The sequence below is a fragment of the Neoarius graeffei genome, chromosome 17, assembly GCF_027579695.1.
Source record: "Neoarius graeffei isolate fNeoGra1 chromosome 17, fNeoGra1.pri, whole genome shotgun sequence".
Taxonomy (NCBI): domain Eukaryota; kingdom Metazoa; phylum Chordata; class Actinopteri; order Siluriformes; family Ariidae; genus Neoarius; species Neoarius graeffei.
In genome coordinates, this window is record NC_083585.1 from 40172442 (window position 1) to 40195887 (window position 23446).

The window sequence follows — 23446 nt, forward strand, 5'->3', positions numbered from 1 at the left end:
TCATTTTCTTTGGGCTAATAGGATGTGCAGCAGCCATCCTCTTGTTCAACCTCTTTCTGGAACATGTCATCACTCTTATAGCATATGTATTGAGTAGATGCCATGAGCAACAATTGTGGAACAGCAGGCAAAGAGCTGCTACTTCTCATCTCACCACACAACCAGGTGCCACAGCAAGTCAGCAGGAGGACTGGAAGCCCTCTGTTTACCACCTAACGTTAATTTTGGTGGCAGTTTGTTTTCTGGTAGCATGTGCTGCATCAGGACTCTACTCTGTTGTGGAAGGTTGGAGCTACCTAGAGTCGATGTACTTCTGCTTTGTGACCTTCAGCACCATGGGCTTCGGGGACATGGTGAGCGGACAGCGAGAGCGCTATGAAGCAAGCTGGTTTTACCAAATCGCCAACATCTTAGCAATCTTTCTTGGTGTTTGCTGTACTTATTCTCTCTCTAACCTCATTGCTATCATGATCAAAGCAATGCTGAACTGGATCTTGGGAAAGGTGCTGTGTTTGAATTGCTGTTCAGGGACTGCTTTGAAGAAACACCAGACTGTTCGGCTCTGTTGCTCTTGCTTCACGTGTTCTAAAGTTGAAGAATCTTGTCATCGACAGCTTCCAGACACTGCCAGCTGTTTCAGTCAACACCGGAGCTGTCATGTGGTAAAAATTGGCACAGAGAAATGCAGATGTGCTGGTTCTGCATTAAAGACCGTGTGCCAGAGTGAGATGCACGTCACAGAAAAAAATGCTATCTGTGGGCACAAGATGCCAAAGGATACTGTGACAGAAAATTCACTTCATGTGACCAGTAACTGTCAACTTTGTCAACATAATACTCTGCCTGAGGTAAAGGGTGGCATAGCCATGTTAAATAACTATCTGCAAGAGACAAGCCTTAATAACTGATCAGATACTACTCCATGTAAAAGACATTCAACTATGAAAACAAGCAATGAACAGTTTCATGAAGCAAATGGCAAAATCATTAGGGTTCATAGTTTTGACCGAAGAGTACTATTATTTTTGTGTCATCAATGTTTCCAGTCTCTTGGAGATTGGACAGATAAATTGTCTCAGCTGTCTGGTGTGCATTTCTGCATGATCCTCTTTTTAGCCAACAGAAGGACATGATTCTCAGTGACTTGGCTGTAACTTAAAATGTTAAAGCAATTTAAAACAGTCCTTTTCCTTTTTACTGAATGCAAAGGGGGCGGCACGGTGGTGTAGTGGTTAGCGCTGTCGCCTCACAGCAAGAAGGTCCGGGTTCGAGCCCCATGGCCGGCGAGGGCCTTTCTGTGTGGAGTTTGCATGTTCTCCCCGTGTCCGCGTGGGTTTCCTTCGGGTGCTCCAGTTTCCCCCACAGTCCAAAGACATGCAGGTTAGGTTAACTGGTGACTCTAAATTGACCGTAGGTGTGAATGTGTGTGTGAATGGTTGTCTGTGTCTATGTGTCAGCCCTGTGATGACCTGGCGACTTGTCCAGGGTGTACCCTGCCTTTCGCCCGTAGTCAGCTGGGATAGGCTCCAGCTTGCCTGCGACCCTGTAGAACAGGATAAAGCGGCTAGAGATAATGAGAATGAGATGAATGCAAAGGAGTGTAGACACAAAAAATGAAAGATTTTTTTTTTTTTAGAATAACAAAGCTTACAAATGTTCACAGAAAGGATTAATGTCATCTCATCTCATTATCTCTAGCCGCTTTATCCTTCTACAGGGTCGCAGGCAAGCTGGAGCCTATCCCAGCTGACTACGGGCGAAAGGCGGGGCACACCCTGGACAAGTCGCCAGGTCATCACAGGGCTGACACATAGACACAGACAACCATTCACATTCACACCTACGGTCAATTTAGAGTCACCAGTTAACCTAACCTGCATGTCTTTGGACTGTGGGGGAAACCGGAGCACCCGGAGGAAACCCACGCGGACACGGGGAGAACATGCAAACTCCACACAGAAAGGCCCTCGCCGGCCCCGGGGCTCGAACCCAGGACCTTCTTGCTGTGAGGCGACAGCGCTAACCACTACACCACCGTGCCGCCCAGGATTAATGTTCTGTATAAAATATTTTTTACAGAGAAATGACCATCTTTTTGTGAAGACAGAGTGTTTGGGGGTCTTAACTCTTTACCCCTTAAAGCAGTTGCTACAGCCACCCTTGTATATGTATATACTGTTCACCCTTAGAACATATTTACAAGAAAAAAAAGGCTAAAGACAAGGTTTTGTTCATATCAGTTTTCTCCTTCATTATGTTGAAACAATCATGACATACATTTTTGAAAAGAGGGCATGACACAGAATACAAAAATCACTCATAAAGTTATGTTTCAACATTCACCAACTCACAGGTAGTGTCTGAAAGATGAGTAATACCTGTGTGAAAACCAATCTTCACATTTTACATGAATAATTCATGTCAAATGGTGTACAATAAATGATTACTGCAACTTTACAAAGATGCTTTACAGAACGTTGTTCAATTATCTTTTCAAAATTCATACATTTTATCATAAATATTCACCTGGGATACCTGTAAAGGGTAAAATATGTATGTAGAGGCAAGTTCAGAGTCGTCAAATGTCTTCATTATGGTGCATACACGCCGGCGTCATATGTCGTCATTATGGGATATACACGGGGTCATCATTAAGGGGTAAAGAGTTAAGATATTTTACAGTGTTTCTATGTATTTAAATAAAACACTAAAATGCTTTGATATAGTCTTTGGTCTCTGTTTAGTCTCTAATATTCAAGAATGAGATGTCATGTTTTGTTCCTAATCTAATTTGTCAATAATCCAATTTTTTTTTTTTTAGTAAACAATATGTAATTGTGAAAAGATATTTTTATTTATTACTAAGACATTTAAATTGCTTAATAAATAGATGAAAATCAACCTAGAAAATGTTACATCTTCCTCCTGTCTCTCTCTCTCTCTCTCTCTCTCTCTCTCTCTGGATTATTAGGTTTAAGATAAAATGTATATGGCTGATATGTCAAACATATAATCACATCCAAACTATATATGTCTGCTCTATTATGCAAAAAGGCTCACAGCTTCAGACTCTACAGTTCAGTCCCGAGCTTGGGTTACTGTCTATATGGAGTTTCCTTGCATGTTCTCCCAGTGTCTGGGTGGGTTTCCTCTGGGTTCTCAGGTTTCCTCCTGCCTTCTAAAAAAACATACTGGTTAGTAGATTGGTTATGCTAAATTCTCCATAAGTGTGACTGTCTGTCTCTCTGTGTGTGTGTGTGTGTGTGTGTGTGTGTGTACTCCTCTGAGCTAGGCTCCAAATCCACTGCAACCTTGACCAGGATAAATGACCTCATTCACACTGAAAACCATTTATTTATTGCTTCTGCTGTAATTGTGTCATGTGGGAATGCATGCAAAACGGTAAAGTCAAAATATTAATCTTAATCTATCCTCTGGTGACCTTGTAACATTATTGAAAATCTTTTACCACATCTCCAGTGGGAACTGGAACCATTGGCTTAACATGTTGTGGCAGTGCTGGTGGTGACATAAATGATGATGCAGTGATACTGCAATGGAAGTACTGACACCTACATAACCTGAATACTCATACTGCTTCACTCACACTTTTCCACCAAGGTAGTTCCAGGGGTAGTTTGGAGCTGGTGCCTCATCTCAAATCAGTTCTTCATGTTTCAACAGCCAAAGAACTGGTACTTGGCCAGGAATACTGGCTTCAAAGTGGCACCAACTCTTTACTGGGCTAGAACCAAGAACCACTTATGTCAGGGATATTATTGTGACCAAAAAGATCAGCTAATACTTTGATAAAACCAGCTAAAACCATTTAAAAAACAGCTCTAGTGTAGCATCTAGTCTGACTAATCCATAAAAACAGGTGATGTAGTCTGTCGTTGTGCTTGGCACTAGCATGGCAGCACGGGCGATTGCTCTAAGACAACGAGGGAGGCTCAGCCTCCTCTAAAAATGACAAACATCATATCGGATGAATTGCGCTAGGCTTATGTTATAGCCGACCTTATAACATTGCTATTTCAGATCCAGAATCATAGAAATATATGTGCTCAACCCAACTACAGTGCAAAATCATTCCATTATAACTTTCCCCAGTTCGCCTAATGTGTGCGTGAGTTTTTCCCCCTCGTGACAGCGCGATGCAGCCCAGCCTCAGTGGACTTCAATGGCATTTGGGAGCTATGCGCTTTTCAATCTCAAAATGCAAGACGGTTATTGGACAAATATTGCGAAAACGCCCGCCCACAGACTCCCAGCATCACAGTGGGAGGGACATGGCAGTTTCCGCGAGGAGACTGGTGATTGGTGAAAGCGGCCAGATATTTTCTTTGATTGACAGCTTGTTTCAAATATAGACAGGCAGCGGTGAATTTCAGTTCAGTCCCGTGCGGATTCGCAGGTGGTGTGGTGTATTGTAAGAGATCAGCTTACATTTCGATTTCATTCATTACATACGGTTTCTATCAGCTTTTTTAGTTTGTATATATCTCATCTCATCTCATTATCTCTAGCCGCTTTATCCTTCTACAGGGTCGCAGGCAAGCTGGAGCCTATCCCAGCTGACTACGGGCGAAAGGCGGGGTACACCCTGGACAAGTCGCTAGGTCATCACAGGGCTGACACATAGACACAGACAACCATTCACACTCACATTCACACCTACGGTCAATTTAGAGTCACCAGTTAACCTAACCTGCATGTCTTTGGACTGTGGGGGAAACCGGAGCACCCGGAGGAAACCCACGCGGACACGGGGAGAACATGCAAACTCCGCACAGAAAGGCCCTCGCCGGCCCCGGGGCTCGAACCCAGGACCTTCTTGCTGTGAGGCGACAGCGCTAACCACTACACCACCGTGCCGCCCTGTTTGTATATATTTTCATTGTAAATAAAGTGTAAATATAGTGTTGTCAAGTCTGCTATTTTAGTTCCAGAAATTTCGTTTATTTGAGTGACTGAACTTGAACTTGAGGGGGCTAGTCAGCTAGCAAGAAAGCTGCGCACGGATGCCAAGCATTGCTGATTTAATTTTGGCGAAGCCATTTGCCAGTCTTCCTTTCGAGGAAAAAATTTAAATTAAAGAGCAGGGTAGACCAATGCCTCAAATTGACTTGGTGAAAAAGGTAGGGAATAATACTCGTTCCTTTCAGCTCTCCTGGTACGAGAAAGTGAATTGGCTAACAGCAAGTGACCCACATCAACAACAGTAAATAGGCTACTTTAGTAATATGTCATGGATGGACCAAAAATATAGAATCTATTTAAAATGTTTATGCTGAGTATATTATATTAGAATATATATTTTTCTGGATATGAATTAAACACAGCTACAATTTGGAAAACATTTTTAAACAAAAACACAGCCGAGAACATTTCACACTACAGACCTGGATTAAAAGTGAAGGGTTATCAAAATTGTCAATAAAACATTTCTCAGACAAAATAAGTAAAATATAGGGAAAGTGTTATTGAATGAAATGTGTGGCACCCAGCTCTGTGTTTGGCTCCCCAAGGTCAGTGCTTGTGCCTATTCCAGAACACTCTGCTGTTACTGCTGAGGTTCCTGACAAAGAGCTGCTTTCAATAATGATCAATTTTTAAACAACATGCCACAATTTTAAAATATAAAATGTTAAAATATACCCCCCCCCCCCCCCCCAACACCACCATCATGTATATTGGACAGTGGGCTAATGGGCCAAAAGAACCTGTTATTTCACAGTTTGTGACCCTGCCAACAATCAGCCAGATCAGAGGCAAGAGTATGGGCAAAATTGATGTGTTTTTTCTTTTAAAATCTGGAAATATCGTAACCGACCAGCCTCCCCTGTTTGAAAGACTACCAGCCGCCACTGCATGGCAGGTTAATGGTGCTGGTTAGCATGGTGGGCTAAAAGCAGTAGTGTAGTGGGATAATGGTGCTAGCAGGGTGGGCTAGCAGTGCTAGTGGGCCTGGCTAGTGCCACAGGCTAGCAGCTGGGAAAGCACAGACATATACAGTGACATAATGACATGCCCTCTAGCCCGTGGAAAAGCAAACCAGTTCTTAGAAGGTTCACAAGTTGAAGCAGTGCCGAACCAGCACTAGCACCAGCCCAGAACTAGCACCTGGTTCGTGTTAGTGGAAATGGGATAATTGTAAAGTGAGCAACGGCAAACATAAAACAACAAAGAAAGAAAACATTGGCAGATATAGCTGGAAATTGGAATGAATTATATGTCATAGCCAGTCTTGCATGTTTTCCATATATTGTTGAGGTTCACACTTCATTGTTAAATACGGTCAGGTGGGAATACACAACATTTTAATGTTATTGAAGCCTGAGTGGGAAAGAAAATTTGTTATCTATACCATGTTGTTTTTACCTGAAACATTAAAGGGTGGCGGCACGGTGGTGTAGTGGTTAGCGCTGCCGCCTCACAGCAAGAAGGTCTGGGTTCGAGCCCCGTAGCTGGCGAGGGCCTTACTGTGCGGAGTTTGCATGTTCTCCCCGTGTCCGCGTGGGTTTCCTCCGGGTGCTCCGGTTTCCCCCACAGTCCAAAGACATGCAGGTTAGGTTAACTGGTGACTCTAAATTGACCGTAGGTGTGAATGTGAGTGTGAATGGTTGTCTGTGTCTATGTGTCAGCCCTGTGATGACCTGGCGACTTGTCCAGGGTGTACCCTGCCTTTCGCCTGTAGTCAGCTGGGATAGGCTCCAGCTTGCCTGTGATCCTGTAGAACAGGATAAAGCAGCTACAGATAATGAGATGAACTTCAAAGTTGTCTTGTGCAACAAAGATGTTGCATAATATCAGCAACAATAATAGTAAGGTAGCACGATGGTGTAGTGGTTAGCACTGTTGTCTCACAGCAACAGAAGGTTCTGGGTTCAAGCCCAGTGGCTGACAGGGCATTTCTATGTGGAGTTTGCATGTTCTCCCTGTGTCTGCATAGGTTTCCTCCCACAGTCCAAAGATATGCAGGATAGGTTAACTGGTGTCTCTAAATTGACCGTGAGTGTGAATGGTTGTTTGTGTTTCTATATATGTGCCAGCCCTGCGATGAGCTGGCGACTTGTCCAGGGTGTACCCTGCCTCTCGCCCATGGTCAGCTGGGATAGGCTCCAGCTTACCCTGCACGGGATAAGCGGTTACAGATAAAACAAACATTATTATTATTATTATTAACTTCTAAGTTGTCTTGTGAAACAGAGATGTTGCATAATATCAGCAGCAATAATAGTAAGGTGACACGATGGTGTAGTGGTTAGCACTGTTGTCTCACAGCAACAGAAGGTTCTGGGTTCGAGCCCAGTGGCTGACGGGGCCTTTCTGTGTGGAGTTTATATGTTCTCCCTGTGTCCGTGTAGGTTTCCCCCAAAGACATGCGGTTAGGTTAACATGGGGCTGCCATGGCTTGAAGGTGCCCTTGAGTAAGTGCTCCCTGGGTACTGTAGCACAGCTGCTCACTGCTCTGGGTATGTGTGTTCGCTTGTTTTTCACTCAATTGGTTTGTTCATGTTCATTATGGTGGTGTAGTGGTTAGCACGGTCGCCTCACAGTGAGAAGGTCCTGGGTTCGAACCCAGCGGCCGGCGAGGGCCTTTCTGTGCGGAGTTTGTATGTTCTCCCTGTGGGTTTCTTCCGGGTGCTCCGGTTTCCCCCACAGTCCAAAGACATGCAGGTTAGGTTAATATGGGACGGCCTTGGGCTGAGGTGCCCTTGAGCGAGGCATCTAACTCCCAACTGCTCCCCGGGCGCTGTTAGCATGGATGCCTACTGCTGTCAAAATAAGTTAAATCGTGTTGTATTAAAACTCCATCCTCGTACCCACATTACCCCTGCCCACTTTATTCAACTTAATTGGTTACCAATAGAAAAACGTGTTGTCCAACTAAAGCTAAATCATGTTCATCAAATTGTAAATAACACCTCCCCTTCTTATCTCTCTTCATTTTGTACCACTGTCAGCCAAGTCCATAACATCCGAACTCGAGCAAGTGTCGGGTCACTGGCCTTACCCAGATTTAAGACCACACTGGGTAAGAGCACATTCAGGTACACGGGAGCTGCAGACTGGAACAGCCTACCCACAAGTGTTCAAACGCTCACCAATAAACAAACGTTTAAGAAACAAGTCAAAAGGTTTTTATTAGAATCATTAAAAATGGACTCTCCCATGTACTTTTAATATGTTTGTAAATTGTCATTCAATTTCTGTGTAATAATAAGTCTGTGATAGCAATTGTGATATTTTGTGATAGTTATATTTCATCTCATCTCATTATCTCTAGCCGCTTTATCCTGTTCTACAGGATCACAGGCAAGCTGGAGCCTATCCCAGCTGACTACGGGCGAAAGGCGGGGTACACCCTGGACAAGTCGCCAGGTCATCACAGGGCTGACACATAGACACAGACAACCATTCACACTCACATTCACACCTACGGTCAATTTAGAGTCACCAGTTAACCTAACCTGCATGTCTTTGGACTGTGGGGGAAACCGGAGCACCCGGAGGAAACCCACGCGGACACGGGGAGAACATGCAAACTCCGCACAGAAAGGCCCTCGCCGGCCACGGGACTCGAACCCGGACCTTCTTGCTGTGAGGCGACAGCGCTAACCACTACACCACCGTGCCGCCCTAAATTGTAATGGAAAATAAATAAAATTGAGTAGCTTCAGTAAATCATAAGTGGAAGTGTGTCTGTCAAGTCATAATTGAATGGTCAAAATATTATGAATGTTTATTTAAAAAAAAACACATTTGGTGGCCTGTTCATGACCATACATCACCAATAACAGCAGATTAGGGTATTATTGATATACCATGTAAGGTAGTATGTGCTAGAAATGGGTAAACCACTATCTGTGAGTCTTCCAGCAGCCGGCGCGGTGCAGTGGGGGCGGCGTCCCACATTGTCCCTCAAAAACATACCCCTTGTCCCCCCTTGGGCTTATGAGTAGGTGGTCACCCTAGGGGGAAACCCACGCGGACAACATGCAAACTCCGCACAGAAAGGCCCTCGCCAGCCACGGGGCTCGAACCCAGGACCTTCTTGCTGTGAGGCGACAGCACTAACCACTACACCACCGTACCGCCCTGATAGTTATATTTCTTACATTTATTTACTATTAATATTATTAATGTTATTTTTATACACTTTGTTTATTTATACATTTTTTGTAATTCTTGTCCTCTATCATATTGTCACCATTTTGTAATTTTTTATGAGGACCACAATGGAAATAAGTCATTTTATTAGACTTTTTTGTGTCATCCTCGGTTTCTTACATGTCTTTATAATCATTAAATGTGTATTTTATTGTAAATGTACATGTGGAAAACCTAAATCAAATCAAATCAAATCAAATCAAATCACTGCTCTGGGTATGTGTGTGTGTGTGTGTTCACTGCTTCAGATGGGTTAAATGCAGAGGAGGAATTAAGTCTGCGCTTGAGTGTACGTGTGATAAATAAAGTCTTCTTGTACTCTTACGAATTATTATGAACGTCAAAGTTGTCTTGTGCTAATGAATTACGTCATTCGGCGGAGGGATACGGTGTGAAAGAGGACGGATCACCTCCACCTCCTCTCCTGGTTTGCAGTTTGTCGGCGGAGTAACGTTTTTCACCTCAGTTTCCGGTCCAAGATTTCAAGGCGTTAAGGTTACTGAGAGCTTTGATTAAACCTGACCGGATAACGGCTCATATTTCAGTCTGAGAAACCCGGAGTTCAATTCCCTGCAGGTTATTCGTGAAAGAGAATGGTAAGTAAGAGTGTTATGCTGCTTCTCTGCAAGCTGACTGATTAATGAAGGTCTTGCAATAAATCAGGCTCGATAGAAAGCTACCAGAGAACAGCAGCAGCACAGTGACAGAACTAACTGTGTGGGTTTTTTTTTTTTAATGCACTCATTATTATAATTGGTATTAATGTCCTGCGTCCATGCTATGAGCTGGTTAGCTACGCACACAGAATATAAATATGGCTGCTGTAGACTCCCAGAAGAACAGACGACATCTTATTGAGCATTGTTAGTGAACCAACTAGCTGAGGTAAAGACGGACTGTTTTTTGCTCCTCGTACCTGCACTAGAATAATTGTATGATTAGCTGCTAGCTAACGTTTACATGCTGTAAGCAAACTCCTTTCCTTTAGCAGAAATGAGTGGGTGGGTGGGTTAATAATAACAGGTGGTACAAAAATAACTTCCTCAGGTTAGCACGGAGCAAACCTAGCTACAGCATACTCTCCGAATTGTGTACGAGGTTAACATTATTATTATTATTATTAGCATGCTAGCTTTCTAGAAAATTCCACCGTCTGGTTTTGGCTAAGCTAACGCTTGGGTTAATTTGACCGCGCGCTGTTGTGATTTAATAAACATTCCTGGTGTTATAGAGGATATATTATATTATATTATTACTCCACTAAAGTCTTGTAGTTAAAGTCACTACAAATCTAGATATTTGTTTAACGTAAAGCATTCATAATAACATTTAGAAACTGCACACAAGTGTGAATTGAGCTAGCTGGCAGCTCTCCCTCCTCCTCCTCCTCCTTCTTCCCTCTGCATTGAACCAAATCATCTGCAGCACCCTGACACTGGATCTGCAGTAGCTGCTTTGTAGGACTGAAGTCCTCAGCATTGCACTAGTTAACTCATTACAAATGGATGTGCGAGCTGACTTGTTTAGCCATAATGTCCCCCTAAACGATACGAAATGTTCACTATCTGATGGATTCTCGGGTCAGGCCTGTCAATCCTCGCCATTATTGAGATTGACGTTATGCTTTAAAGTGCTCCTGAAATCAAAAGTGGTGTTTCAGGGATGTTTTTGTATCTGATATTTAGTGTCATGGATACCTGTGTGTCTAGGAAATAGAATACATAAATAATTTTATAGCTTGACACTTCCAGGAATTTTTTTTTTTTTTGCTGAGTCATCCTGTACAGTCTTGTCTGTCCAATTAAATGCACTCTAAAATCTATATCTCATGTACCGAGCAGCTCCTTATCTGCAAATATGGTGGGTTTTTTTTTTTTGGGGGGGGGCAATCCCCTTTTCCAAGCCTGTGAGAAACAAGCCATTCGTTTTAACCAGAGTGAAATTTGTAACCGGGTGGTTATGTGACCAGCCCTTTTTGTGTCAGACTGCTCGAGAACATTACATTAATGTTCTGGATAAAAGCATCATTTTTTTTAAATATCCAGAGCAACATTAGGGGTTAGGTGCCTTGTTCAAGGACACTTCAGGCATTCCTGCTGGTCCAGGGAATTGAACTACTAACCTTTTGGTCCCAAAGCTGCTTCTCGAACCATTAGCATTTAGCAGATGCTTTTATCCAGAGCAACATTAGGGGTTAGGTGCCTTGTTCAAGGACACTAAAGGCATTCCTGCTGGTCCAGGGAATTGAACTACTAACCTTTTGGTCCCAAAGCTGCTTCTCTAACCATTAGCATTTAGCAGATGCTTTTATCCAGAGCAACCTTAGGGGTTAGGTGCCTTGTTCAAGGACACTTCAGGCATTCCTGCTGGTCCAGGGAATTGAACTACCAACCTTTTGGTCCCAAAGCTGCTTCTCGAACCATTAGCATTTAGCAGATGCTTTTATCCAGAGCAACCTTAGGGGTTAGGTGCCTTGTTCAAGGACACTTCAGGCATTCCTGCTGGTCCAGGGAATTGAACTACTAACCTTTTGGTCCCAAAGCTGCTTCTCTAACCATTAGCATTTAGCAGATGCTTTTATCCAGAGCAACATTAGGGGTTAGGTGCCTTGTTCAAGGACACTTCAGGCATTCCTGCTGGTCCAGGGAATTGAACTACTAACCTTTTGGTCCCAAAGCTGCTTCTTGAACCATTAGCATTTAGCAGATGCTTTTATCCAGAGCAACCTTAGGGGTTAGGTGCCTTGTTCAAGGACACTTCAGGCATTCCTGCTGGTCCAGGGAATTGAACTACTAACCTTTTGGTCCCAAAGCTGCTTCTTGAACCATTAGCATTTAGCAGATGCTTTTATCCAGAGCAACCTTAGGGGTTAGGTGCCTTGTTCAAGGACACTAAAGGCATTCCTGCTGGTCCAGGGAATTGAACTACCAACCTTTTGGTCCCAAAGCTGCTTCTCTAACCATTAGCATTTAGCAGATGTTTTTATCCAGAGCAACATTAGGGGTTAGGTGCCTTGTTCAAGGACACTAAAGGCATTCCTGCTGGTCCAGGGAATTGAACCACCAACCTTTTGGTCCCAGAGCTGCTTCTCTAACCATTAGCATTTAGCAGATGCTTTTATCCAGAGCAACATTAGGGGTTAGGTGCCTTGTTCAAGGACACTAAAGGCATTCCTGCTGGTCCAGGGAATTGAACTACCAACCTTTTGGTCCCAAAGCTGCTTCTCGAACCATTAGCATTTAGCAGATGCTTTTATCCAGAGCAACATTAGGGGTTAGGTGCCTTGTTCAAGGACACTTCAGGCATTCCTGCTGGTCCAGGGAATTGAACTACCAACCTTTTGGTCCCAAAGCTGCTTCTCGAACCATTAGCATTTAGCAGATGTTTTTATCCAGAGCAACATTAGGGGTTAGGTGCCTTGTTCAAGGACACTTCAGCCATTCCTGCTGGTCCAGGGAATTGAACCACCAACCTTTGGGTCCCAAAGCTACTTCTCTAACCATTAGGCCATGACTTCCCATCAGGGCATGTCCATCAGTAAGAGTGTACGATATCATTTCAGATGTTTGATTCCTTCTGTTGATGTCTCTGTGGCTGTCTGTTATTGATTTTTGACCTTGGCTAAAGCATGCATGATAAACATCCAAAAACCCATGGCATTTCAGTATCTAAGATATCATTGCTATTGGATCGTGAAAGTTATGGTGAGAAATCATAAACTCTTAGCTGTTCTGTGTATTTAGCTAACTCACCAAGTTACAGGCAGCTATGTTTACTTTTAGCAGCAATGTGACACATCTCAAATGGCATACTGTTGTGGAAATCAGTCCAGTAATTAAACATGCTGTTGCTCTGTCTTCTGTTTCAAAAGGAAATACACTATATGGTCAAATGTTTGTGGACACTTGACCATCACACCCAGATATGGACCTTTCACAATCTGTTACCACAAAAGTGGGAGAACACAATTGTCTGGAATGTCTTTGTATACTGTAGCGTTAAGATTTCCCTTCACTGGAATGAAGAGGCCCAAACGTGTTCCTGTGCACAAAGCAAGCCCCATGAAGATGTGGTTTGCCAAGTTTGGAGTAGAAGTCGTCCAGTGTCTTGCACAGTCCTGACCTCAACCCCACTTGAACACCTTTTGAGATGAATTAGAACACTGACTGCAAACTAGGCCTCCTCATCCGACATCAGTGCCTGACCTCACTAATGCTCTTGTCACTGAAGGAACACAAATCCGCACACAGATGCACTCCAAAATCTAGTGGAAAGCCTACCCAGAAGAATGGAGGTTATTTTAAGAGCAAAGAGGGGACCAGACCCTTGTTAATGCCCGTTGTTTTGGAATGGGCACACATATGGGTGCGATGGTAAGATGTCCACATACTTTTAACCATACAGTGTAGCTCTCACATACATGATCAAGTCACAGCTTTCCAATTTTGTCCGATGGTCACATGAAAAACTTGTCAGTTAATGGAGCAAGTGCACATGACACAGCAGATCATAATTTGTATCAGACTGGCTCGAAATAGTGGTTTGGGGGTTGCTCCAATTGAATTTGGATGTGAAAGTGATCAGCTCCTGGGATCAGGATTGGTTGAACTTGTCATGTTACTTCTTACGTACTTCAAATGTCAGTGGTGGCAAAGGGAATTTTGTGGTCTGTGGATGAAACATAATTCCAGCAAATTTGATGAGTTTGTCTGTTTGATCTCTTGTATCCAGAGCGGGTCTGAAAATTCCCATCTGGATGTGCTACAGACTAGATGTTCCTAATAAACGGTTTATAGCTGTACGGGAAGACTATTGGGAGTATTGTTCCATTGTGTAGATCTTCATACTGCAGATGCTCCAAATGCTGGCTCAGTTCATTGCATGCAGATTAAACGCTGTGTTTCGAGGAACACCGTCACCTGATACGACGTTGTGAGACAGGTATGCGGAGTTTTAGCCCATGTTTACATTAGACCGTATCAGCGGATCATCAGATTAACGTTTTTAAAACGATTAGTGTGCACACAGCAACACCAATACACGATTTACGTGCACACAGCAATACCAATACACGGATACGCTCGGCTCCGCAGGCATCCTGCGCTCCAAATCACTCCGCCCTGAACAGCGAGCACCCTCTGGAGGGTGCGCACTCCGGCCTTGCGCAGCTCACAGAGCACGCGAGTGAAGTGAACAAGCTGTGATTCGGGACTGAGCCGCTGTGTGTGAGATCCCAGTGCATATCACTTACCACTTGCAAGTGGAAGGATGGCAAGCCTAAAGACAATCATAACTACACAATGGGCAGTATTTGCATCAGTATTTGCAGTATTTTAATACTTTTATACTCTTTAATGAAAGGTGATACAAGGCGGAAGTCCGCACCGTTTTTCAGCAGTCGCGTCACATGACCAATGCCAGCGAATCAGGAAGGTGGATGTCACAGTGACGTTGTCCAGTGAGACACCAGCTAGAGCTCAGCACAGCGTATCCGCGTATTCTCAATGTTTACACAGCACCGGACCAGACACGATCTGGATTGAATACGTGGATGCTGGCGGATTCCCGTTTCCAGGTGTTTTAATGTAAACGGACAGTGCATCCGCGAAGAAAACGAGACAGATACGGTCTAATGTAAACGTAGCCTTAGTGGCTTTTCAGCTGCCACTGGCTAGTCATGCTTAGCTGGATGCAAAACGAACTGGTCCAGAGCTAATTGAGCTTGTTGATTATTCCATGCTGCAGGGTACATTCGAGTTGAAGACCTGCATCTGCAATACACACACAGTATATTGGGATGCAAGTCTGAGACCTGGAGCACGTCATTTGGTTAAAAATGCTGTTTAAAGTCTTTGATCAACATCTGGCGTGTCTGAGGCAAAAGATAAACGGTTGCAAGCATGCTATCTGCTTACTAACCTTTGCTGTAGCCTGCACATCTGCAGTTAACGTCCATAATATTTATTTATTTATTAAAGCTACATTTGCTTAGATAATGTTCGAAGTGCTTGCTCAGTTGTATACGGATTGTAAATTTGGATTTGTCACGTGTTCCGTCATGTCTGGTTGGTTTTAGCATGGTTTTGTTTCTTGAGAAGAGTGTAGGTACTACCAATTATTTCTGTCGTAGTTACCCTTTATTTTCTCTTCTGTAGAGCATACCAACAAAAACGCATCACTACTTTTGGAACACCATGAAGAGACAATCAGTTGCGTCTCGATGAAAAAATGTGCGATGTTGCTTTGGGCTGAAACATAGAAGTGTGTAACTAAGTAAAGCGCAGAGTGAAGCCACCCAGTTTTAGCAGCTGATTAATGAACTGTCATAGAGAAGAAGTGCTATAATTTTATGTGTGCTACATTGGTGACCCTCTTAGTGGCACTCTCTAATTATACCCAGAGTGTCTATTTCAGGCTGGAGAGGATTTATACGTGTCCTTCATTACACTCTAAGTTGTATGTGTGTGGGAGTTCGGCACAACTGGAGTCTGTTAATGATACTGCATTATCATTTTTGTCATTGCTACAGGCGGATCAGCTGACTGAGGAACAGATTGCAGGTACGCAGACACTCTCTGTTTTGATGCCGACACATAATGTCATTGTTTTGCTTAAAATTCCTCTGTTCTCTCTGAATACACACACCAAACACAGTACACTCCATTGGAAATATTGACTTCCTTCATAAAAATAATTACATAAAATAAACACACAGTAATTCACAATGCACAATAATTATTTTCCATGCAAACAGTATGGGAAATCGTCGTCTTTTTTTTGTAACAAAAAAAAAATTCCCATTTTAAAGATATATTTTCTCTTAAAGAATGTGACATGACTCTCGATAAGGAATAGTTTAATAAATGTTATGTTATTCTTTAAAAACAGCAACAAAAAAAACATTACTTTTGATTTGCTCTCAGTTCCTAGAAACTCTCAGGGTTCTCCACTTTTCAAAAATAAAAGGTGGTGGCGGGGGTTTGGGGGCCACCTAGGCCCCCAGCTGGGTCTGGGGCGGAGCCTCGGTAGGGGGTTGACAGACTTTGGGGTTTTTTGACAGTGAAACTGGCCAATAAATGAATAGGAAATGCTAAATCATTTTACAAAAAATTAACACATTCTTACTGTACATATCTTTGTCAATGTGAGACTCTTTTGACATTTCAGTTGAGACTGATGCGCGTGTTGTGCATCCCTGAATTAAAATTTTTTTTTTCTGTGTGAAAAATGACCTTCCATGCATAAACAAAATACCCAGTTGCAATAAATGCATAAATTAACCCGGAAGTCCTGCAGTAAACAACCACAGTGAAGCGATGGGAAAATGCAGCTCTCGCGTACACAATCAGATACGTAAAATAAAAGACCTGAACTTAACTTGTGTGTGTGTGTGCTGTTATAGGATTACTGTAACTGTGTATGGTCAGAAAAGACAATAGATAAGCGTAACCGTTGCACAATAACGCAACAAGCGTGTGCACCCGAAAAGTAATTTAGCTGCTGGCTAGCTGCAGCTTGTAGCTTCCAGCGTTTACCATGTGTCAGTATAGTGTAATGTGGTGCGGTGTCCTGTAATGCAGGGATAGACCTCAATCTGCAGAGCTCTGTGGCACAATCTGTATGCAGCCGGCCGGATGTTTTTCTATTGCAATCGCGTGGCCACTTCAGGTAGCCCCGTATGCATTCGTTTAATGGTCTTCTGCGTGTTAAATAGTTACAAAATTATAATAAAGTGAATACTTGATGATTTATTTGGTGTATACTGATGAAGTGACTTTTTTTTTTTGGCCAAGGGAAGGGTGGCGGGCCAGAATTATAGCGTGGTGGTGCGCCACTTTATAAGCGCCCGTGGAGAACACTGACTCTGTTATTGCGGGTTTGGATTATTGGGAACACCACACAAAACACTATTATAGGCAAGAGAGGTGACTGATTTCACACACTAAACAGGTTTTATGGTTTCAGGCACGATTTAGTCACAATTCTCTGATGTAAATAGGCTTTAAACGGCATGTAATGAGGAAAAACTAAGCTTTATGCCACTTGTAGTCACCATTTCTTGAAGCATTGTTCTGAAGATCGTTATCATAATTAAAGTGCTGTCTTCTGTGTTTTGTTGGTACTGAGACTAAAGACTTGATTTAATCCACCAGAGTTCAAGGAGGCGTTTTCCCTCTTCGACAAAGATGGCGATGGCACCATCACCACTAAAGAGTTAGGAACTGTGATGCGCTCACTTGGCCAGAACCCCACAGAGGCTGAGCTGCAGGACATGATCAATGAGGTCGATGCTGATGGTGAGAGAGCAGTGCAGCATTTTGTTGTTGATATGCTAACTTCAATAAAGCCAGCAAGCGCTATTGTCTGTCAGCTTTATGTATAAAGTTCTGATTACTTATCTAGGTTTGCTTTAGTGATGATGACAGAGTATGGTATTTCCTTAGGCAACGGAACAATAGACTTTCCAGAGTTTCTGACCATGATGGCCAGGAAGATGAAGGATACAGATAGTGAAGAGGAAATTCGAGAAGCCTTCAGAGTCTTTGACAAGGTGAGTACGCCCCATGAGTTAAAAGCCTGCATGCAGTGCCATTAACCTGTAAATGCTTTATTTGTACTTTTGTTGTACTTTTTATTGTACTCTCAGCATCAAATGAGTTTCTGATGATATTTGAGAGGAATATGACCAAACAAGTTGAAATAAATACACTACCGTTCAAAAGTTTGGGGTCACCCAGACAATTTTGTGTTTTCCATGAAAAGTCTCATCTCATTATCTCTAGCCGCTTTATCCTGTTCTACAGCGTCGCAGGCAAGCTGGAGCCTATCCCAGCTGACTACGGGCGAAAGGCGGGGTACACCCTGGACAAGTCGCCAGGTCATCACAGGGCTGACACATAGACACAGACAACCATTCACACTCACATTCACACCTACGCTCAATTTAGAGTCACCAGTTAACCTAACCTGCATGTCTTTGGACTGTGGAGGAAACCCACGGGGAGAACATGCAAACTCCACACAGAAAGGCCCTCGCCGGCCACGGGGCTCGAACCCGGACCTTCTTGCTGTGAGGTGACAGCGCTAACCACTACACCACCGTGCCGCCCTCCATGAAAAGTCGCACTTTTATTTCCCACCATAAGTTGTAAAATGAATAGAAAATATAGTCAAGACATTTTTCTGGCCATTTTGAGCATTTAATCGACCCCACAAATGTGATGCTCCAGAAACTCAATCTGCTCAAAGGAAGGTCAGTTTTATAGCTTCTCTAAAGAGCTCAACTGTTTTCAGCTGTGCTAACATGATTGTACAAGGGTTTTCTAATCATCCATTAGCCTTCTGAGGCAATGAGCAAACACATTGTACCATTAGAACACTGGAGTGAGAGTTGCTGGAAATGGGCCTCTATACACCTATGCAGATATTGCACCAAAAACCAGACATTTGCAGCTAGAATAGTCATTTACCACATTAGCAATGGATAGAGTGGATTTCTGATTAGTTTAAAGTGATCTTCATTGAAAAGAACAGTGCTTTTCTTTCAAAAATAAGGACATTTCAAAGTGACCCCAAACTTTTGAACGGTAGTGTAAATGTATATTTTTTTGACAAAACAAATGAGTGTTACTTTGATTTTGGTTATGATTACATTTAGTTCTGATTTTCTTCTCCCACCCTAGGACGGAAATGGCTACATCAGTGCAGCTGAACTGCGTCACGTCATGACTAACCTTGGCGAGAAGCTGACAGACGAGGAAGTGGATGAGATGATTCGAGAGGCCGACATTGATGGTGATGGGCAAGTGAATTATGAAGGTAAGCTGTCTGGTACAAAGAGATTCAGTGCTTCATGCAGGACTGCAGTAAGCTTTTTTTTTTTTTTTTTTTGTCCCCCTTCGCTTACAGTGAGCATCATTTTTCTTACAACTGTCATACTAACGTTTACAGCTAAGCGTTTTATTGTCTTTCCAGACATGGGCAGTTATTTCAGTATAAGCCTGAGAATTTTAAGAGCAGCATTTGTGTGGTTATGAATCGCATCACACCGTCTGTTTCACAAAATAACATGCATCAAATCAGCAAATGTAATTTCACACAAGCGACACATGTGAAGTGGTTTAGCAGCAGACTCGCTTCTTTTCATGGGGTGATGAGAATCGCCTGGATCGCTTCTTGTGTACATGTACACATGTTGAGACATACATGTAGTAGGACTTGCAATAAATACAACTGTTCTACAGCCATTTTTCTATTTCGTCTTCTCTCATGATGAACTCGGAAGAGCTCCTGAATACTGAATCTAGATTTGAGCGTTTGGCAGACGTTCTTATGCTTGGTGATCAGATTCATCCATCCAAGATGACGATGCTAAAATTGATGTTGGCAGCCAAAGCGATAACTTGCTTAGGCTTACTGGAAGCATAAGCTTTTTAAGCAGTGGGAGATCAGCCTGTAGCTGGAGTGCCAACACCACAAATATAAAAGTGTCTCAGTGAGAGAAACCCAGGCTATAGTTGCTGGACAGAAGACTTTTCGAACAAAAATGTGGTGCCCTATTGGAGAAATGAATCATTATCATGGATGCTTCCTTTACTAGCTGGGAAGCAATGTGGTTTCACAGGGGCGCAGAAGGCTGTTGAGGGACGTTATGCCTACCTGGTAGTGGTAACCCAAGTTTGGGAAAAGTGTGGCGAGGTGCAGGTGAATCACTTCATCAATGTCAAGTTGTCACATTGCCGATTGTGGTTCTTTGTGATGGCCTTACCCACCACTGCTCACTATCTTCTGTATGCTTTTCCTACTGTATCTCTGATTCTTCCCACATTGCACAAAATTTAGCACCGTAGCAAGTGTGTTTCATGAGCCAAAGATGGCTGCCAAGGTTTTGGTTTCCACTACTGAACCGATGGCTGTGACCTAGCAGTTCAGGAAACGCTCTTGAACCCCAAGAGCTCCGAGTAAATGAATCTTGTATGCTGTTCGGGTTCAGCTGCTCCATGACTTAATTTGATTCCCAAAATTCAATTTGTTTAACACAGATTGAGTTCGTTTTCATTAAAGCCATGTGAAATACTGTTTTGTATAGCTTAAAGGAGAACTGAAGGCAAATTTGATCAAAATTCTATTTCTCTCATTTTATTAAATATAGGAATGCATTTTTGATAACTATTTTGTCGCTGCTATAGCAAGTCATGAGTGTTTGAAATATGCTCTGTAATACATCAGTCCATATGTCAAAGCAACGGCCATAAACGAAATTCGCTGAGACCTGTGCGAGACATCGCAGGACGGAAGTAAAACGTACAGCGGAAATCAAAGTGACCGACATCTGCCAACATTGTCAAAAGACGCGCGCACCCTCTTTCGAATGCTGATTTAATCAAGCCGGAAGTTTTGTTTGTTTTGATAGCAATCAGGAAAGTTTGCAAAAAGTAGGCAGTAATCGTCATTTAAACTCGTTTTTTTGTGCAATATTTTGTTTGGAAAACAGTTTTCAAAATGGCAGCGCTGACACTTGCCGTTTCGAAGTCTCTCACAAGTCTTGTGAAGATCGCGCGGATAAGCGACGCCTGCCGTGGACCAAACGAGCTAAATTTAACATGGCTAAAAACCGAATAGGCCGATAAGTTTAATAATTGCAATTAGTTTCAAATACGAGTCACGATATAAGGTTACTAAAACCAAAAACGTTTTGAATAACACGTTAATTAAGAAATAAAGCAAGTTTAAAAATGACTTCAGTTCTTTTAAATATTGATCTGCAGTATACTGGAAAAAAATCTGATTATCTGCCTGCATGCACTGGTAAAATAAATTTTAAAGATTTACGAGTGCTCAAATCATAACGTTTGGTGGAGAGAAATTATCTGTGAAAATTCTTAACTGACCGCTTCTAATCTGCTGCATGTTTCTGTTTCTTTCAGAGTTTGTGCAGATGATGACTGCAAAGTGAAAGATGTTTTCCATTCTGTCTCTCTTACATTGCTTGTCCTACTAAGTTCACTCTGTCTTTAGAAAATAAACGATCAGAAGTTTACTTCAGTGAAAAATTCAGAATTTTCAAATTTCGCAGACACCAACCGAACTCGAACTAAAGTGTAATTTGTTGAGGAAAAATTGCAGCATAGTCCCAGCAGACGTGAATGGACCAAGCATAACTCCATGAGCCATTTTGGAGCAGACGTCTTTCTAGCTGCCACAATTTGAAGACCGTGGCACTCCAAGTCAAAAACGAAATGACATACATGTGTAGGATGTGGTGAACATTTTTTCTCTTCAAAAATGAATAAAATGACTGAATTAAATGTGGTAATTGTTAAAGGGTCAAAATGCTGCATTCAATTAGAGAACAGTTGCATGTGCCCTTTGTGGTGAAGTCATGCTTTAACTCTAACTCTGCTGCTCTGTTCCAGTCTCAAAATTGAAAGGTAGCACAACTGGATGTTTATACACAGATACTGTATTATACATCATAACCTGTACTCAAACATCTTCAAATTATGTATCACTGAAGTTTGATGGCTACTGAGCTGAATTTTCATGTTGGCCAGCAGCTAGATTTGACAGGTTTGTCTTTATTGTAATGGGCTGGTGTGTGCGCGCGTGTGCTGGCTAAAAACTTGACACAGGCACTGATGTATAAAGTACATGGACTGAAGAACTGAATATGAGTTGACTAATGTAAATGGTGTGACTGAAAATGTGGAGATTAGTCATCAATGCTATTTATCAGTGTTAAGCTTTTTAAATGTATTGTTTCCACTGTGCTTGTCTGGTGAACTTTGCATCGCCTGTTATTGTACTAGCATGATCTGTGTTTGTTTTAATCATGGTTTTGGGATGTGCCATATACTCTTAAGCCACAGTCTTCTCTCAAAACAACTTTTAGTCACTTAGGACACATATATAAAACTGATGAATATGTACACACCCTGTTCTATTTGCATTTTGGTGTTAAAGTATGTTCATTTACAGACGGAGATATTGCCACTCCTTTAACTAGTCGTTTGTCTCTTGCTTTTGTGGGTTCGTCAGAGCTTCTTGTTTAGTCTTTAAATCTCATCCGTGCTTTGCTTGCAGTATGACTGAAAAACAAAACAAAAAAAAACCAACCAGGGTCCATTAGAGCAGGACAAAAGGTGAATAAGTTTCGTTTAAACTAAGTAATGCTGGCTTTTTGGAAGTCATTATTATTCCAGTGATCTTACTGTGGGTGATGCAGAATTATACTGTTCTCAGAGCGGCCCTTTTACTGGTTTTTGGTCAGCTTTACAAATAAGAAGAGGATCAAGGATTCAACATGTGAAATGTGTATGAATAATATGCACAATATATATATAAATGTTTTCCAATAAAATAAATGTATACTTTATGCTTGCATTCATGTTTTCACTGCGTCTTTTCTCTTTCCGGTATCAGCATGCAGTGTCTCTGATAGTCTCTGTTTATAAAATGTAGTGTTTATCGAGCAGTGGTAAACAAACCGCTCAAACTCCAGTCTGAATGACTCTCACACTGTTGTCAGATTTGGCTCCACATACACAAAAGATGTTTTCCTCTGTACGGTTCAGTGCATCTGTTTAGAGAAGGAACTGTAGCTTTCCCTCCTTCCTCCCGTGTCTGAATGCACTTCATGTATTGCATTATGTAGGGTATACAACACTTGTATTCTATCCTAATAAACATGTTTGGCATTTTTGCTCTCTATTGTGGAATAAACCTTAAAAAGGTAAATAACACTCATCCAGTCAGATATAAATACTTGTCTTAATTGATCATATGATATTCACACTTTTTTTTTTTTTTAACAAGTTCATATAGTGCAGCCCTAGTTCATTAACTCACCAGTGTACCCAGCTATTGTGCACTGCGTGTTTTTGAGTTTTTCCTCAGTTCTTCACAATAGTTGACATCACAGAATTGTAATATTGAGCTATTATCTGGGCTTGACTGGAGCACTTGTTTTCATCTCCCACTCTTCACTTCTGGATGGTGGACACAACACCGCACAACCTGACCTCCTCGAACACAATGTTAGGATGACTGTTCATCACAGGGCAAATCCATCTTTACTGTTGCAAACACACAAGCATGTTTTTTTGGAAGGCAGGAGGTAACCCAAGCTCAGGATTGAACCGGGGATCCAGGAGCTGAAATAATTGTGCTAACAGCATTGTTACAAGACTGACAATAGGATCAAAATGCAATAAATTATGTCAGTCTCCTCAAAATAGTGAGTTTATAAAATAAGTAAATTTAAACCGGT

At 42.3% G+C, this 23446-nt stretch overlaps 1 protein-coding gene across 1 annotated transcript; it reads left to right on the top strand.

The window, feature by feature from the left end:
• The first annotated feature begins 9544 nt into the window (after window positions 1-9544).
• On the top strand, window positions 9545-22560 carry calm3a (calmodulin 3a (phosphorylase kinase, delta)). Its single transcript, XM_060944200.1, has 6 exons — window positions 9545-9773; window positions 15707-15737; window positions 17331-17474; window positions 17622-17728; window positions 18861-18996; window positions 21105-22560. Exons 1-6 carry the CDS (start codon window positions 9771-9773, stop codon window positions 21131-21133), a joined length of 450 nt encoding a protein of 149 aa, XP_060800183.1. The 5' UTR covers window positions 9545-9770; the 3' UTR covers window positions 21134-22560.
• The last annotated feature ends 886 nt before the right edge of the window (window positions 22561-23446 follow it).